Consider the following 19,769-nt stretch of genomic DNA (forward strand, 5'->3'; position numbering starts at 1 on the left):
TAATTGAGCCTACCATTTTAGAACTTAACCTTATTGGTTTAACATCATTTGTCTTTTGTTAAAACTACAATTAAAATATTCCATAAACCAGTTTTACATCCACAGTCATTTCTGATTAGGTATCCCCTGCCCTTAGCTTTGTTTTGAAAAATCACGTTCTATTATTTTATTTAAATTTTACATCTTGTTTTGACCTACAAGCATAGGAGTCGACTCCGTGGGGGCTCCAGGAAAAAAAAAATAGTGGGTGCTCAGCACCCACCACCACTCCCACCAATCAGCTTCTCCCCCTCTCCCTCAGCACCTGCCACCCACCATGGATCAGCCATTCAGCAGCGTGCAGGACATGCTGAGGGAGGAGGCGGAGTGAGGGCGGGGCACGCTTCGGGGATGGGGTAGAATGGGACAGGATGAGGCGTGGTGGGGTGGAATGGGGGCAGGAAGTGGTGAGGCAGGAAGAGGTGGAGCAGGGGCAGAGAAGGGTAGGAAGAGGGAGGCCAGACCTTGGAGGGACGAGGTGGAGCTGGGACAGGGCCCAGGACTGAGCTGGGGTCAAGCACCCCCAGGGGAAATTAGAAAGTCGGTGACTGTGCTTACAAGCATAAAACAGGAGTGCTCTGATTCTTCACAGGTGTGCTCAGATGTAGTGGCCTCAGGCAACTGGCTGTGGCTCTGCGATTCTCAGCCCTCTGACCCCACAGAAGTTAGAGCAGAACCCCTGCTCCCGTTACGCCGGGGTGGCAGAGCTTCCATCGCCAGCTTTTCTCCAATGGGAGCTCCCTGAGGCAAGGGGAATTCTCCACTGACTATATCTGGCTATTATAAGGCTGCTTACACAGCACAAAGTAGTATTAGCAGATCGCAAAATGTGGTGCTGAGAGCCATATCCTGCCCTTGGAAGAAGGAATACATTTTCCAAGTGCTGAGGCACAGCCTTCCTTTCGGAGAAAGCAATCTGCAGACACAAAATTTGTAAACACATTTTGTAACTGCAAATAAGGAATTACAGGTGCTTATCAGAGTACTTGCACCTGAAACCAGGTGGTTGAAAGCTAAAGTACTTGGATTTGTACCTACAATTAGTGTGCAAGAGCAAATTTTTAAAATGTGGCCCAAATGTGCACAATCTATTGACATCAATGAGAATTGTGAATGAGTATCACAGATATATCTTGGGATTCATATTATATCCACAAATCCAAAAGGAAAGTAGTAGATATTGAATAACTGGCCAAAAAACTGAAATGCCAGCCCAGATTCTGCCCAAATTTTGAAACAAACATAAACCGAATTATTAGGTTCATAAACTTTTAATCTAGTCCCCTATTTTTGTTGAAATCCATCTAAAGGTCTCAATCTGACAAGCTGTTCTCTTCAAAACTAGAGACCTCTAGGATTAAATGGTATTTAACCTCTCCAAACTGGAATTATATACAGGAAGACGGCATAGAGGGCCTGACATAGCACATGCCAGACCTTTATGGTGGGTTCGAGGTCCAGCTCTGCCATGTTTCCAGTTTCCATACAGAACTGAGGAATTTTAAGCTATAATCCTGAGGAACCATGGGAGTTCCCAGAAGGGGCCCTTAGATCATTTAATCTGTCTTCCTGTAACACAGAGGTCATTAAATTTCATCCAGATACCTCTATATTGAGCCCAATAACTTGTCCTCTGGAAACTAAACTGTTGTGTGCCACAGAGAGAACTGGAGAAACTGAGGTGCCATCAATGCCTGAGGCCCCTAACATGAATTAGGTGGGGTTTACTCACATGAGCCTAACAGATTATCCACATACCATGCTGAGAAGGAAGGTGAAAACCCGCAAGGTCCCTGCTAACCTGGTGGAAAATTCCTTCTTAACCCCAAATCTGGTGATCAGGTTCATCCTGAGCATTTAAGCAGCCAAGCTTCTAGGAAAGAGGATTCACTGTACCACCTCAGAGCGTTGGTCCACCCTTTTTGGTGTCCCGTCTCCAGTTATGGTCAATCCCTGACGTTTCGGAGGAACATGAAAAACAAAAATACACCTGGGTAATTGAGCATTGGGGAGAAAAAATTGCACCTGGGCTTCTTCAGGTGACCATCTGAAGTGTAAGATTTAATTATAGTTATTGTAATAATGAAGAGCTGCAAGTGTTATGAGCATGCTGAGGGCAACAGAGAGCTTCCTGTTCTCCCCATGGCCCATGGAGGAAGAGAAAGAACAAGGGAATTAATAAATTCAGACATCAAAGCCAGAAGGGACCAGCATTACCATCCAGCCCAACACACGCACGCACCCACAAACAGGCTGCAGATTTTCTCCCAGAAGCTGGATTAAAGCCTATCTTTTGAAAGATATCTAATCTCACTTCAAAGACTTCAAGCAATGGTGAGTTCACCACCTCCCCTGGTCAGCTGCTCCAATATTTAATTACTTCCCACTGCTAGGAAACTGCATATTATTTGAAGGTTAAATTTGTCAAACATCCAGCCATTGGATCTTGTTAGGCCTTTGCCAGCAATGTTGAAACCCCCTACCAACTCCCCCAAGAGATATCTTTTCCATCTGTATGTACCTACACACCGTGATTAAGTCAAAAAGAGACTTACAGGTTGGCAAGGGATGCTGGGGTGAGGGAGGCTATATGTAAGTAATTCCCACTGCCACAGTAAAGTGAGTTTGGAAGGGAACTGGTTGTGGGTCTCTCATGCTCTTCGTTGGAGAGCTGAGTGGCTGTTGAAGACGAGAGCTGGTCAAACGAAGAAGGAAAGCTAAGTTTTGTATCTACATAGGGAATAAGTATTTAATAATGGGCTCTTCAATTTAGCAGATAAAGGTGTAACACGATCCAATGGCTGGATGTTAAAGGTAGACAAATTCAGACTGGAAATAAGGTATAAATTTTTAACGATGAGAGTAATTAACCATTGGAACAATTTACCAAGAGTTGTGGTGAATTCTCCATCAAGACTGGATCTTTTTCAAAAATACATTCTCTAAGAATTACTTTGGGCAAGTTCTATGGCCTGTGTTATACAGGAGGTCAGACTGGATGATCACAATAGCCCCTTCTGGCACCAGAAACTATGAATTGCCCCTCAAGGTTTTGCGTTAGTCCTTTTGTCCAGAAGTTCCCACTCTTTACAACACTTCTTTCAGGGGTTCACAGTTGAGCTACGGCTCCTTCCCATCTGGTTCCTGCTCTCTGGAGATGTGTCCCTCTCTGGCCTAACAGGTGCAGAGAGTCCCCTCCCAGGTCCTTCTCTGCCTCTGGGTTTCTCTAGGGTATGTCTACACTATGGGATTATTCTGATTTTACATAAACTGGTTTTGTAAAACAGATTATATAAAGTTGAGTGCACGCGGCCACACTAAGCACAATAATTCAGCGGTGTGCGTCCATTTACCAAGGCTAGCGTCGATTTCTTGAGCGTTGCACTATAGGTAGCTATCCCATAGTTATCCCATAGTTCCCGCAGCCTCCCCTGCCCATTGGAATTCTGGGTTGAGATCCCAATGCAAAAACAGTGTCGCGGGTGATTCTGGGTAAATGTCGTCACTCAATCCTTCCTCCGTGAAAGCAACAGCAGACAATCATTTCGCGTCCTTTTTCCCTGGATTGCCCTGGCAGACACCATAGTATGGCAACCATGGAGCCCATTTTGCCTTTTGTCACTGTCACCATATGTGTACTGGATGCTGCTGACAGATGCGGTACTGCAGTGCTACACAGCAGCATTCATTTGCCTTTGAAAGGTAGCAGTGATGGTTACCATCCCTACTGCACTGTCTGCCATGCCACTGTAAATTGGCAATGAGATGATGGTTATCACTCGTTCTGTACCGTCTGCTGCTGTCATGGGTGCTCCTGGCTGGCTTCGCTGAGGTCAGCTGGGGGTGCATGGACAAAAATGGGAATGACTTCCCGGGTCATTCCCTTCTTTATGTTTTGTCTAAAAATAGAGTCAGTCCTACCTAGAATATGGGGCATGTGTACTAGAGAACCAGAGAGCACAGCCGCTCCGTGTCAGAGCCCTAGAGGTCCCGCAGAAATGATGAGCGGCATGCCATTCTAGGAGGTGCCCCTGCAACAACCCCACCCGTTGCTTCCCTCCTCCCCCAACCCTCCTGGGCTACCATGGCAGTGTCCCCCCATTTGTGTGATGAAGTAATAAAGAATGCAGGAATAAAAACACTGACTTTTTAGTGAGATAAAATGAGGGGGAGGAAACCTCCAGCTGCTATGATAGTCTAGGCAGGACATTAAAGGGTGTGGGGGGAGAGGAGCCCAGCCTCCCGCTGCTATGATAGTCCAGGCAGTACAGAATCTTTTCTTTAAACATGAAAGGGGGGGGAGGCTTATGGAGCTCAGCCTCCAGTTGGTAAGATGAAGATGGTTACCAGCCGTTCTGTACCATCTGCCAGGAATGACCAGGAGTCATTCCCATTTTTACCCAGGCGCCCCCAGCCAACCTCATCGAGGCCAGCCAGGAGCACTCACGGGCTGATGATGACGATGGATAGCAGTCATACTGTACCATCTGCCACCAGCGCTGCAGCACCCTGTCTACCAGCAGCATGCAGTAGACATAGGGTGACATTGAAAAAAGGTGAGAAATGTTTTTTTCCCTTTTCTTTCGGGGTAGGGGGGAAGGGTGTAACTTGACAACATATACCAAGAATGCAAATGCTTTTCGGAGACTGCGGGGACTGCGGGATAGCTGAAGTCCTCAGTACCCCCTCCCTCACTCCATGAGTGTCCATTTGATTCTTTGGCTTTCCATTACGCTTGTCACACAGCACTGTGCTGTGCACTCTGTCTATCATAGCCTGGAGATTTTTTCAAATGCTTTGGCATTTTGTCTTCTGTAATGGAGCTCTGATAGAATAGATTTGTCTCCCCATACAGCGATCAGATACAGTATCTCCCGTACGGTCCATGCTGGAACTATTTTTGGATTTGGGCTGCATCACCACCTGTGCTGATCAGAACTCCATGCTGGGCAAACAGGAAATGAAATTCAAAAGTTCGCGGGGCTTTTCCTGTCAACCTGGCCAGTGCATCTGAGTTCAGATTGCTTTCCAGAGCTGTCACAATGGTGCACTGTGGGCTACCGCCCGGAGGCCAATATCATCGATTTGCGGCCACACTAACCCATGGCAATACCGATTTCAGCGCTACTCCTCTCATCGGGGAGGAGTATAAAAATCGGTTTAAAGAGCCCTTTATATCAATATAAAGGGCCTCGTCGTGTGGACGGGTGCAGGGTTAAATCGGTTTAACACTGCTAAATTCGATTCAAACGCGTAGTGTAGACCAGGCCCTAGGCTCCCCTTCCTTGCCTAAGCAGCAGGACGCAATTTCTTATACAGCACAAGAATAGGAGCAGTCCTGTGACCTACAACTACAGATCCCAGTTTTAAAAGACCCCAAAACCATAACAGGTGCAATGGGACACACATTTGCACCACAAGCCCTAAGGCTTGCAAGACATATTGCCCAGTATGCTATGAATTAATCCCACATACAGAGCCACAACACTTACTAACCAAAAAATGAACACTGATGAGCACCATTCTGAAAACAAACAAGTTTTAGAAGATTCACTCATCCATATTAAATTCAGCCACTCCACAAATATACAGCATGTGCCAGTGGTCCCTCATATGTGTGAGAATATAAGCATTTACTGCTGCCCAGGCCAACCTAAAGGGGCTTGAAGTTCTTTACTTGCATGTTGTGGAGATTAATGGAAGAAGGAGGCACACATCAGGTGTGATGCTCTTTACTTGCATGTAAATATCATCATGAGTCTAGAAAACTTTATACATGTGATTAATCTTTACTTGCATGAGTAGCCCCACTCAGGCTACTGGAACCAATGGCATGAGAAAAAACTACTCATGTGAGTAACGGTTGCAGGAATAGGTTATCCAAGTTTGTTCCTCCAATCATTGTTCCTTCCTTTCTTTAGCTCTCAATTTTTTAATATATTACCTTAAATTAATATGTAACCTCCTATCCCCTACTCCTCAAACAGGCAAAGCTATTCAAATCAAGGGGAATTCTGCCTGTATAATGAGTGCAAAACTGGGCCCCGAATACCTTTATGCTGACAAAAGAAAATATTACTTCATTCATACCTAATTATGTTCTCTAACCAAGAACTGATAAATGTTATTTCTAGCTCTCCCTTCTGCAGCTTTTAAAAGTGGAAAACTATGCTGTATTTCTTACCCATAACCTTATGTGCCCATATCATAGGTTTTTCATGGCCTCTACTTTGGTCATCTGATAGATTTCTTTTACTTTTTTCCCTATCTCCCACACAATTCAGGGTCTACACTGAGACATTGACAAAAGAGATTTTTCCAGTTCAAAAGCAGCAAAATAAGACTATTTTTACAGTGAATTTTCAACCTAGTTTGAAAACGAGAAATGGAATCTAACCGAGACTCTAAGTGATTTCAGTGCCTGAAGTATTTCAAGCTGAAAAACTCCATTAGGAAAGTGTAAGCGAAACTGAGCAAGTCAGTACAAGTACATATATGTGTGTGTGTGTGTGTGTGTGTGTGTGTGTGTGTGTGTGTGTGTGTAGTCTTAAATCTATAAGGCATCATAAACATTTGCAGATTAGCATGGTAAATTTCTGGAATTCACTTCAACTAAGTACAGGATTATTCTTTTCAGAGAGCTACTGGAACGGAAAAGAACAGAAGTGATGTGGTGGGGTTTCCCCCTCAACTGTTTAATTTAAAAAAAAACTCACCCACTCAACAAGTACAGACAGTTGTTCAATCACATCTCATCTACTGTCACATGCCAAGGAATAAAACAGAAAGTCACACAAGGGGAAAGTATATCCATTTTTAAAAGTTCTACGCTCAACAAGGGTCTTGTAAGGATTCAGTTTTAGATTAAAAGCAGCAAAGAGTCCTGTGGCACCTTATAGACTAACAGACGGGTTTTAGATTAATGATTTTGAAGGTAGAATACATGAAATATACTTCCAATTCATAGGATTTCAATTTAAGATAAAATGTATTGATACTAGATTCAAAACGGCTAAACTACAATAGTATCCATATGTTTAAACCATTTCTACTACTGATACAATACATACAAACTAAATAATATTACTTCTGTTAAGAAACCATTAAATTTAAAAGAAAATGAAGGATAAACTGTTCGCCAGATAAGAAGAATAGGACTTATTTTCAAAATAAAGGAAGTGAAGATAATCATTATTAGTCAAGTATACATAAAGTTTTTGTACTGGGTGCATTTTAGTAGCCCCGCTCGGTTAAAAAGAGAACCAGGTCATTGGAAAAGTTTAATGTGTAATGAACCTAACTCACTCATAGCTGCCCTTGGAAACTTGACCACAGAATAACCCTTATTGATGAAGAAATTCAACTGACTTAAGCCTCTGATGTAATGATAACTTCTTTGATATACTGCTTCAGTAGTTCTGCAACAATAAACTGGCTAGCTCGTTATGGCGGAGAAGCTTGTTATCTGAGCTCAAGCGCCACAGCCACCAAAGATATTAGATATTTCTCATGACATACATTCATGACCTACCATGTAATCACCGATTTTCTTCACTTAGGAGGCCAGCAGTTATAAATCAACAAGTTCTTGGGTTGTCTGACAATCTGTGGATCTTTCTAAGTTTATCTCACTTGTATGCCCTTAATGTTTTCAGGGTTCCCATTAGTTCTGGTGTTTATGAAAGACGTCTGATGTTTCCGTATCATTTTTCCTCTATGTATCACTACATAGATGGATTTAATAACCATCCAAAATCTGCTATACATAAAATCAGGACTGTCAAGTGATTAAAAAAATTAATCAAGATTAATTGCACTGTTAAACAATAATAGAATACTATTTATATACATATTTGTGGATGTATTCCATATTTTCAAATATATTGATTTCAATTACGACAGAATACAAAGTGTACAGTGCTCACTTTATATTTATTTTTATTTTAAATATTTGCACTGTAAAAATAAAAGGTATTATTTTTCAATTCACTTAATACAAGTACTGCAGTGCAATCTCTATCATGAAAGTTGAATCTACAAATGTAGAATTATATACAAAAAATTGCTGCATTCAAAAATAAAACAATGTAAAACTTTAGTGCCTACAAGTCTGCTCAGTCTTACTTCTTGTTCAGTCAGACAAACAAGTTTGTTTACATTTACAGGAGATAATGCTGCCCACTTCTTAATTACAATGTCACCTGAAAGAGAGAACAGGCATTCGCATGGCACTGTTGTAGCTGGCACTGCAAGTTATTTACGTGCCCTTCATGCTCCATTCCAGAGGTCATGCATCCATGCTGATGATGGGTTCTGCTCGATAACAATCCAAAGCAGAGCAGACCAACGCATGTTCATTTTCATTATCTGAGTCACATGACACCAGCAAAAGGCTGATTTTCTTTTTTGGTGGTTCAGGTTCTGTAGTTTCCGCATTGGAGGGTTGCTCTTTTAAGACTTCTGACAGCATGCTTCACAACCCATCCTGATCAAATTTTGGAAGGCACTTCAGATTCTTAGATCTTGGGTCAAGTGCTGTAGCTATCTTTAGAAATCTCACACTGGCACCTTCTTTGTGTTTTGTCAAATCTGCAGTGAAAGCGTTCTTAAAATGAACAACATACTGGGTCATCAGCCGAGACTGCTATAACATGAAATATATGCCAGAATGTGGGTAAAACACAGAGCAGGAGACATACTATTCTCCCTAAAGGAGTTCAGTCACAAATTTAATTAACACTTTTTTTTAATGAGCGTCATCATCCTGGAAGCATGTCCTCTGGAATGGTGGCCGAAGCATGAAGGGGCATACAAATGTTTAGCATATCTGGCACATAAATACCTTGCAATGCCAGCTACAAAAGCGCCATGTGAATGCCTGTTCTCACTTTTAAGTGACATTGTAAATAAGAGGAGGGCAGTACTATCTCTTTTAAATGTAAACAAACTTGTCTGTCTTAGCAATTGGCTGAACAAGAAGTAGGAATGAGTGGACTTGTAGGCTCTAAAGTTCTACATTGTTTTGTTTTGAATGAAGTTATGTAACAAAAAAAATCTACTTTTGTAAGTTGCGTTTTCATGATAAAGAGATTGCACTACGGTACATGCATGAGGTGAATTGAAAAATACTATTTCTTTTGCTTATCATTTTTACAGTGCAAATATTTGTAATACAAATAATATAAAGTGAGTACAGTACACTTTGTTTTCTGCATTGTAGTTGAAATCAATATATTTGAAAATGTAGAAAAACATCCAACATATTTAATAAATTTCAGTTGGTACTTTATTGTTTAACAGTGCAATTAAAACTGTGATTAATTGCGATTAATTTTTTTAATTGTGATTTTTTTGAGTTAATCGCATGAGTTAATTGCGATTAATCGAGATCCATACATAAAATCCATTGAATATGAAGCAACTGTTTATTATATGTGATATCTGAGGACAACAGTGGAAAACTGAACACTGTATATTGTCTCTTCGCAAAAGCATTTTTGCATTTACAAGAAATTCTAAGAAAGCAAAATAGGAATAATATAAAATATTAGATTTACATACTGATTTAGCTGAAGATCTCAAGGCTGTTAGGAGAAAATGCCTGCTCTCATTAAGCAGATTCTTACTGAGGAATATTCATTGCTTTAAAAGTCTCAACAGGGGGGTACATTTTGCGGTTTCTTCAAAATATAAAACTAGCATTTAATGCTTAAATACTCTGTGAATACTATTGGGTGGGGTCTCAGAACAAAATTCTTCACTAATCATAGTGAATGTTTGACAGAAGTGACTATCATCCTCCAAACTTTAATCACTTGGAGAGCTATTACAAACCCATTCTTAGGATCTAGACTGAAGACATCTATGGCTGAAGATTTAGTTTGTCATTTCTAAGTCTGATTTATCTAAAGTTATAGGCCAGGAAAAGGTAGAAGTTAATCACATCAGCTAAAATTTGTAATTATAAAGAATTATTTTAAAGCAGCAAGGCGAGGGGAAAGAAAAGCACAAAGGATGAAGGCATTGACCTTTCACATGTTTAAATTTGCAGTAGTCTCTTTGTCCGTGTATATTTTTAAGGCTCGTGACAGTGTGCACTGGCATAACTGGCTGAAACCAGCAGAAGATAAACAGGCTCTCAGAAATCATTCCTCCATTGCTCCGCCATGGAAAGACATAAATGGGCATCTCTTGCTATGAATTTAACCTCTCCAAGTGATTTTTTTGGGGGGGCGTGGGGGATGACACCTAGGTTTAATCACCTAGGACTGGATTCTGCAAAGTGTTTACCTTATGCGAGTCCTCAAATTCAATGGGACTGGAAGTCATTCAGCACTTTGCAAGATCAAGTTCCTAACCAAGATCACAGCCACCAGGGCAATCTACTGTATGCTGAGAGCCAAAAACTCACACCTTCTTTCAGCGGGTTGAAGTCAGACACTGTGGTTTTCCAAACTTCCACTGAGATAACTGGGTGGGCTACAGGAACATCAGTGCACCATACAATGGTTTATCTATTATCGTCTAATATTTTAATTAATCACAAACTAATGACCAAGAGTAACATAAAGAGAGGATTTACGATAGCCAAAAGATAACCATCAATGTCAGTGTTTATGCCATTCTTCTCTAATTTTATTTCCAGATTTATTTCAGTATAATTTACAAAACAATAGTGATCCCCAGACCTTCTCCCCCAAAGTACTCAATAACCTTTAAGCAAAACAGCCACTGAAGGTCGTCCATAAGGTCGACAAACTCATGTCATGACAGATCAGTGGAAGGGGGGATGACAGTATGTCTGGGTTCTTATACAGTACAATGTTCATCACAAGTATCTTTGCACCCTACAGAATGATACCATTTAAATTGCAATTGCACTAGCTACAGTTTCCAAGTAGTTTTCAGGCATAGAGTGCATTATAGCACTCCAATCTCCAGCTGATAGAGGCAAGAATACCACCGAGGATACCTACAACCAAAAAAAGTTGCAAACTCCTTTCAGGGGTGCTGGAACAACTTGATAGTGGGGGTGCAGAGCCACTGAACCAAATGGCAAACCCTGTATATAATGGAAACCACTTCAAGCCAGCAGGTGCAGCAGCACCCCCAAGATCCCTAGTTCCAGCACTTACGTCTCCTTCCCAAATGTGGATGGGATAAAAATCAGCAGAAGATCCAATATGACCTCAAGATTGCCCACATGTTTTAATTGATAAATTTATATCTATTGATATTTATAAATGGATAAAATTGAGGGGGGGGAATTGCTTCTTTTCCTTGGGGCAGGGGAAAACACACCTAACTAAGACAAGCCCCACAAAGGTTCTATTACATAAAAGTGATAAAATCTGTAAGCAAGTTTCTCTTTCTGAAAACCAGAAAGACACATGTTGTGCAAATGAAATGCTTTCAAATTCTGTATGTAAAACAAGAACACAATCATCAAGTCCCTGGTCTATTAACTAGTCAGGCCTACAATGCTTGTTTTTGCCCTTAAATAGCAATACAGATTTACCAATTTAACTTTTCAGCGCAAACTATTATGAAGTTCTGAACAAACCAATTCACTACAATAAGTCTTATTGTCAGTGACCTGGCTAGAAAGGAGTGCAGAACTTATAAAACATGACAAATTCTGAATTAAATTATCTTGCTTTTTGTGATTTTAATGCTAGGATTTACTACTATTTTAAAGCAACAAACCATGTTATAACCTCCTTGGAAAACACAGATTTGGGATAGAGGTCTGTATCTTCAGTTTTACTGAAGGGAGGGGATGAAGGGGAACTCAACACATTTCATCAGCTAGATTTCAGCCTCTTCTTTTCTGCTGTGGGCCAGACTCATGACCTTTATATTTGGCATCCGTCATGTTGGTTAAGTAACAGGAAAGTTCCATAGCTTTTCTGAATACTGTTTTTTTAATGTTGTCCTTGTGCGGCTCCAGTTCATGTTGTTAATTACATCAAACTAGCATTCCACAGAGACTGCTGTAGCAGTGGCATCAGCCTGTAATCTGTCAAATTCCTTTGAAATCTCCTTCAACTGCTTTTGTCAATTTTGTGCCTTTCCGAAAGAGCCTCTATTTGTGTAAAATGTGTGCAATGTTTTGATCGAAATCCTCCCTGTGCATAGCGGAAATGTAACATTTTATGGATAGTGGGATGCAAATAGAGATTCACAATTTTCCTGAGAGTGCCCTTGATTGTTTCGAGAAGAGGGGATATCAATCCTTCTTTTTCAGAAATTTCTTTCAGCTTCCAAAATTGGTGTTACAGCTGTTAGTTGATACTCTTTTTTCATGACTTAAATAAATAGTGCTGAACACCAATATCAGGGTTGCAATCCTGGATCCATTGATCCATGGCAGAAGTCCCACTGACTTCAATGGAACCAAGATTTCATCCCAGAAATTTACAAGTATTTGTACCCAAGAAGTTCTCACCTTTTTTTATTTTATTTTCCATTGTCTAAGCAAATGGGAAAATCCTCTTTGCCATACCTTTCTCTGCATTCTTGAATCACATTTTCAACAACTTGGACACAAGAGAGTCTGCATTTTTTCTTTTCAGACACAGAATAAATATCAATAAGAAGGAATGCATCGTTCCCTATATAGATCCTTATAACCATTATTTGGTAACAGTCTCATGCCTGACCAACTATTCTGCATTAATGCTGGTTCTTGCAATTCTTCCTCCTCCCCCACATTTCTTCACTTGCAGCAATCAGCAGTGGGCCCATAAGTTTAAATCGGTCTATCCTTCCAGGTAGAAGTGTTTCAGCCATTCCTTTAAATTGTGGTTTTCTGACACACTGAAGGGAATGTTAAAAGAAGTCTGAAACTTTCTCAACAAGCTCAAGTCTTTCAAGTTGTTTATAGTATTGCCACAGCCATTTTTTAAAAATGAACAGAGACAGCTCTTCAGTAAAGCTGCTGATGAAGACTAGCTAGAAGGGTTGGGACAGAAGGCTTTAATTATCATTACGTTTTATGTTTCAGTAAGGACAACAGCACTGAAAATGTTTAATTTGCAGGACAAGGTGGGTGAGGTAATTTCTTTTATTGGACCAACTTCTGTTGCTGAAAGAGACAAGCTTTTGAGCTTACACAGAGCTCTTCTTCAAGTCTGGGAAAGGTACTCCAAGTGTCACAGCTAAATACAAGGCAGGATAGATAAGGAGTTCACACACATTGCAAGAGACCATTGAAGGTGAAGCGGGCAGTTAAGACCTTGACCGTCATAGGACAAAGTAGGATTAGTGGGTTATAGATTGTTGTACTGAGCCATAAATCCAGTGTATTTATTAAGTCCATGATTTTTGGTGTCTAGCAGAGTTATGAATTTAAGCTCCAGGCTCATCTTTTGGAAGGTTGTGCAGGTTTCCTTTGAGGACAAGGACAGAAAGGTCAGATAAGGAGTGATCAGTTTGTGAAAACGTTCGTCCATGGGTGAGATGGTGTTTTTGTCTGTTATCATTTTTCTGTGTGAGTTCATTCAAGAGCATAGTAATTGTCTGGTTTCACCCACATAGTTATTGGGGCAGTTAGTACACTGGATGAAGTACACCCCGTGTTGTGATAGGTCTGTGTAGGAGCCATTGATCTTGAAAGCTGTGTTTTGGAGGGTATAGATAATCATAGCAGTGGAGATATGTCCGCAGGTTTCACATCTGTTTTTATGGCAAGGGCTGGTGCTGCTTTGAGTTTTTTACACCCATGTGCAGAATAAATTTTGTTATTGTGGTGTGGGTGGTGAGGGCTCTGCTTAGGGGTGTAGGCTCTGGGGTGGGGCCATGGATGAGGGGGTTTGGGATGCAGGAGTGGGCTTAAGGGTGGGACAGAGGGTTGGGGTGCAGGGGGTGAGGGCTCCAGCAGGGGGTGAAGGCTCTGGGTGGAGCTGAGGATGAAGGGTTGGGGGTACAGGCTGCCCAGGAGCTACAGCAGGGAGAGACGACTCCCGCCAGCCCTCTCTCACCACAGCAGCTTGGGGTTGGGAGAGAGGCACCTCTCCTCAGCAGCAGCAGCTCCAGCGGGGCTGGGCCGGGCCAGGCATGCCTCTCCCTTGATAACCTCTCTCTTGATAGCCTGTTGCGCGGCTGCGCAGTTTAGAGGGAATTTCGGTGTCTTGGTCTATCGTCTATGCTTCTGATGATGATCCTGGCAAGGTTGGGGGTTGTCTGAAGGCCAGAAGAAGGGATTCAGGAAAGATTTCTTGCAGGATGTTTTCCCCACTAAGTACGGGTTGTAACTGTTTAATAAGACCCTCATGGGTTCTGGCGTGGGGTTCAAGTGACAACCAGGGGTGTGTGGTCGGAGGGTTTATTTTCTGGTACTGGAGCAGGATTTCTGGAGATATCTGGATAGCCTGTTACATGATGCAATCCACTTCTCTGGTGGAGTATCCTTGTTTTATGAAGGTGGTTTTAAATATGTTATAGTTTGTATCCTGGACTTTCTCTTGGGATCATATTGTGTTGTAATTTGCAGGATCATCCAGCTTATCACAGTTCTGTGCTTCCACTTGAATAAACTGTTTTATTCAATGGTACATTTGATACTGATGAATCCAAAGAGAGCTCTTTTCTGCACTTTTTGAGCTGAGCACGAATCCTCTCTCTCTCGTGCTACTTACCAACTCTTGATAAAATTTACATTATCTTCTTTCATTACTTCAGTCTATTCAGTTACTTTTTTCCTACACTTCATTCAGCTGTAGACAGGCTGAGTCATACTAATGCATACGTTGAACCATACTAGGTACTTACTGGCATTACTGTTCTGTAGCTTTCACATTTACAACAGTTAGAATGAGAAACAGCCACCTAGTGAATTCAACACTGTGAAAGAGATGTTAGCCAATCTTATCAAGAACCATATTATCAGATACCCTGTCTACCTTCCAGAAGTGTCTAGGTGCTAGCAAGCCAACTTCCGTGATAGTTAAGAACTGCACTCACTCCCCTCTTCAAATCCAGTGACAGTTCATTCTAAACATGCATTTCTCTCCAGTCATCAGTGACTCCTCTCATTTCTCTTTCAGGCTTGTAGATAGAGCTAGGAACATTCTTACTACTTTCAAAAGATATGACAAAAACTTTAATGGTCTTATCACTTTTCTTTTAGCATACCGAATACTTTAAAAAGTTTCATTCCCATCTTGAAATTAGGGACTCATGTTTCTAAGATAAACAACTTCAAAATTTCTTTATTGTTCATGTAACTACTTCAGAGTAACACAAAAGTTAAAAAAATGAAAAAAGCCAAACCTCTTTTATCTCACCAGGGTTGAAGATTTTCTCAGAAACAAAAACAAACTAAAACGTTGAAGACTTTCTCACAACCCTGGATTGAACAGTTTACTATCAAATCTGGCTAAACACCCTACATCGAGGAGGCATACAACTGTTATTTCCTCCAGATGTGTACTCTCTCCCTTCTCTGGTTTGAACCCTGGCCATCAATCCCTCTACAGTCATCATTTTCAGTTAGTCAATGGGAAAGCCAAGACAGTGCAGCATTTAGTTCCAATGAAAAAGAAATGGAATAATCAAAGGGCCCAGGAGTTTTGTCTGTAATTTTGATGGACTGGGAGTCTTATAAGTTGACACTGTGCTGATTTGAATCTTTTTGTCTCTATATAAACAATTAATTGTATATGTACATTGAGTCTAGAATGGGCACATTCTATGGATTTAATAAAGGGCAGGAAGGGCAGCCAGTACATTCCTCGGCCCGTGCGGCTTCCTTAAGCCCCCATTGGCCTGGAGCGGTGAACCGCGGCCAGTGGGAGCTGCGATTGGCCGAACCTGTGGATGCGGCAGGTAAACAAACCGGCCCAGCCCACCAGGGGCTTTCCCTGAATAAGCGACGGCCCTAGTTTGAGAACCACTGCTCTACACGCCACCATAAGTGTAGACATAGTCTCTATTAGAGATCTATACATCTCTCCCAGCTGGCTAATTTTGGAAGTGCTCTCATGAGCAGTGCTGCAATAGCAAGAACCAACGCTGATGTTCAAGCCACATATGAGCTGCTTTTGGAATTGGTGAGAAAGCACAGGCATCATCATTTCATAAGGAGACAAGATCTGTGGATCACCTCAGCACATAACAAATTACTCAGGTACTACTGGAGGAAAATTCCATTCACTATGCATGGGACAAGTACTGAGGACATGAACAACTACAATGCTCTTTTAATGTTGCTTACATCTTAAAATTAAATACACCGCACAGTGAATTTACGTGTATTTGCCCAGCCTATTTCCAACCATCTTAGATGTTGCTCAAAACATCTAATGTCAGATACAGCTTTAAGAGAATAAGAAACATTTTGATTAACTTGTTTTCCCTTAGCAGGAAGGCTACTTCTAGTGGAATTGAGGTTATTTAAAGCCCAACCCTGTTCCTACTGATCTGTTGAATCATAGAATCATAGAAGATTAGGTTGGAAGGGACCTCAGGAGGTCATCTAGTCTAGATAGCTGAAAGTTGCTGATTGGCAGCTTTCTAAAATGAGCTCTGATTTTAAACTATTCCTGAAGCAGAATGAGGAAATAAAACAAATGCAACACAAATAAAGGACTGAACCAAGAACTTCCATGGAAAGAATTACTTACATCCAACGAATCTTCATTCACTAGGATGAGAGACATATTCTGAGAAACAAGCCGGCAGGAGTACCCTGTAAAAGATAAAAACAAGGGTTTCGTTGTAAAAATTATAAATATTTTAATTTCACTTTTGATATAGCACCTTTTATCTGAGGATTTCTAAGGGCCAGATTATGAGCTCCATGGTGAACAGTTACTTACAGGAGTAGTCCGTTGTGAGTAACTGATCAGCAATATGAATAATAATGAATGGAGTGGTTTTTTGTTTGTTTTTGTAGGGGTGGCATAGAGAGACACACATTAACAGCAATGTAAGTCATTCAGTCAGACTACAAGATTTTTCGTTGCGCTAATATATTTTATAGGAGTTATTGAGGACTGACATATGAAAGAATCCATTTAAGCAACAACTGAAATGCAGCCTCCTCTTGGGTAGAAAATAGCAGCTGTTTAGCAGCATATAGCTGTAATGCACAACATTTAGGTCATTAAGTAAAGAAGAATTTTGTGATTATTACTATCAAGGATGTTTCTGCCTGATGCTCTTCATAACTTACCTTAAGTATAATTATGGTCCATAATAATATAGCTTTGCAATAATATTTTGGGCCATATTTTGCAATGAATACATTTGTGTTGACTAGATAAGGATTCCTTTCTACAAATATAAGAGGGTTGTGGCCAGCAGTGAGACTGTATGCCTCTGTTGAGAAAATGATGAAGCATAGCTAGTAAAACAGAATTCACAATAGGAAAACTGCACAATCCATGACTTTCTGTGCTATTCCACCCAAAGAGACTCACTATCAGCAAGAGTAATTAAACCTTTTAGTGGGTAATGACAAACAAAAAACAGACTTCATAAGAAAAAACACATAATGATTATTTCGGCTCCAGTGTAATTCTAGCCTACTACTTCCATTAAGGGGGGGAAAAAGTCCCATATGCTGAATTTAAGGGGAAAAAATGGAATTTTTAAATTAGCTCCAGACTGAAGAGCTACGTTTTTTATTTTCACTGAAAAATATGGGATATTACAACTTTAATCATTTCCCTCCATGTCAGACTTATTCTTTCCCCAGGGAATGGCTGCAGCTTTATGCAGTAGACTGTTACAAATTCAGTATAACTAATTCAAAAGGATTTTCTAGTAGTTTTTGATTGGAACAACAGCTGCAACAGTGAGCAGTAATTTTGAAACTGCTGCTCGTTGTTTTATTTTACATCTTTCAAATCAAGCAAGACGCCATTTGACAGCTGGAGCAGGATGAAGAAGTTCTGGTGAAAACGTTAAGCAGTTCTGCTATATGTCTTGGCAATTATAGAGTACAGAGGGTCCAATCCTGCAATGAGTGAAGTCAATTGAAGTTTCATCACTGAGTTAAATAGGAATAGGAAAAAAAAAGCTCAGAAAGAGGGCACAAAACACAAACCAATCACCATTTTATAAGATTCTTATATATTATGCACAATTTCAGATCTCTACCATCTTGAAATATAACATCAGTATGTTAAAAGTATTGTAATTGGCACTTAAAGTTGCCAAATGACGTTTACAACTATATAGTCTATACAAATGGTTAATATAGTTACTTCTGGCAGTGCTAATATGGCAAATTAAAACTAAAAGTACAGACACTCCAGTTTGGTAAAATGAGATCAACTTCTGGATCAAAGCTAGGTATAAAATGTCAATTCACACTTGTAAATTGGGGTCTAGATCCTTAATCCAAAAAATTAACTAAATCCATAAAGCGGCTGAGACAGGCACCTCCAGGACTTGTATTTACCTGAAATTAACCGTTAAATTAAAGCTAGAAGGGTGCCAGAAGTTATGCACAGTGATTGTAAACCTTTTTACTTACAAGAGAACTTCAAAATGTAATTTAAAACAAACTTTACAAACATGATTCAAACTGTACACAAAATGTTACTGCTAAACATTAGCCTAACTATAGTGATCATTTAAAGGCACAGTTTTAAAAAGGTATCCCTCTGCATCCCAATATTTGCTTTATTTTGAGCATGTGTATACATTTCAAAAAGATATGAATTAGTGGAAAACAATGCCAGATACGATACAGTCAGTCACAGAACAAGCTTATGTAAATCATATGACTTCACTAATTAACAAAGACACTATTCTGAAAGGTCTGTACTGACACCCATTGTTGCATTTTACTAGCTATGGCAAATAAAAAGAAAGTGCTTTTGTGGTTGTCGACTATTGTCCTTTGAGGAGCAAACTGAGATCAACAAACTGATTTTACAGAAGATTCACACCAGATGCAGTAGTAAATGACTCTTAAAAATACTTAGATATTAAGCCACCCACCCTATTTCTACTAGAAATACTACCACTTCGGAAAATTCTGTTTAATCCATTTTAGTGCCTTTGAATTCTACAGGTACACTGAGATCTTAGACAATTCCAGTAAGCAAACAATAACTACATGAGTCACGCAGACTGCATCTGAAATTTCACTTACACTAACTGAAGCCAATTTTAAAGCTAAATAAAGAAAATTACCGAGTGTCTGAAGCTTTGCTAAAGTAATGCAAGTTCGGTCACAGAGTTCCAGAATTTTGGCAAAAGACCACTCAGAAAATTACTAACAGCCTACCTGCAGATCTGTGTACATAATGGCTCATAGGTCACTTTTGTTCAAACAACTAAAGGCCTTAAAGTCAGAGCTAATTTGATGATGCTAAGAAAGCAACTGCTTCAACAAGAAAACAGCACATTACTAAGATAGGTGATTCCTAAAGGAAAACAAGCTAATGGCTGTTAGTAAAGATTTGTAAACCCACAAAGAAAGGCAGGCAAGTGTGAGTGGTGCTTTATACAGGCTAACTGTAGCTTTCTTTGAGGACTTTTTGGTAAGGATGACGGCTGCAGACTTTGGCAACAAGGTAACACTGGGACTATGTATGTATGTATGTATGTGCATGACAGCCTGTTCATTCACAAGACCAGATTGAGTGAAGCTCTGCCTCTATTCATCTGATAAGAAGGGCTGAAGGACTTTAGAATTAAGTAGATAGGTTCTTAGGTACTTGCTTGTCCTATATGACATGGTGGCACATCCATAAGCATGTGAGACAGTAAAC

At 40.4% G+C, this 19,769-nt stretch overlaps 1 protein-coding gene across 2 annotated transcripts in view; it reads right to left on the reverse strand.

Annotated features, from left to right (window-relative positions):
- ATP8A2 (ATPase phospholipid transporting 8A2) overlaps positions 1-19,769 on the reverse strand; it is a 591,777-nt gene that overhangs the window by 420,687 nt on the left and 151,321 nt on the right. For both annotated transcript variants that reach the window (XM_030562288.1, XM_030562284.1), the window contains exon 24: positions 16,665-16,729. In XM_030562288.1, coding sequence (XP_030418148.1) covers positions 16,665-16,729 — 65 coding nt within the window. The remainder of the gene's footprint in view (positions 1-16,664; positions 16,730-19,769) is intronic.

Source organism: Gopherus evgoodei, chromosome 1 (genome assembly GCF_007399415.2).
Source record: "Gopherus evgoodei ecotype Sinaloan lineage chromosome 1, rGopEvg1_v1.p, whole genome shotgun sequence".
NCBI lineage: Eukaryota > Metazoa > Chordata > Testudines > Testudinidae > Gopherus > Gopherus evgoodei.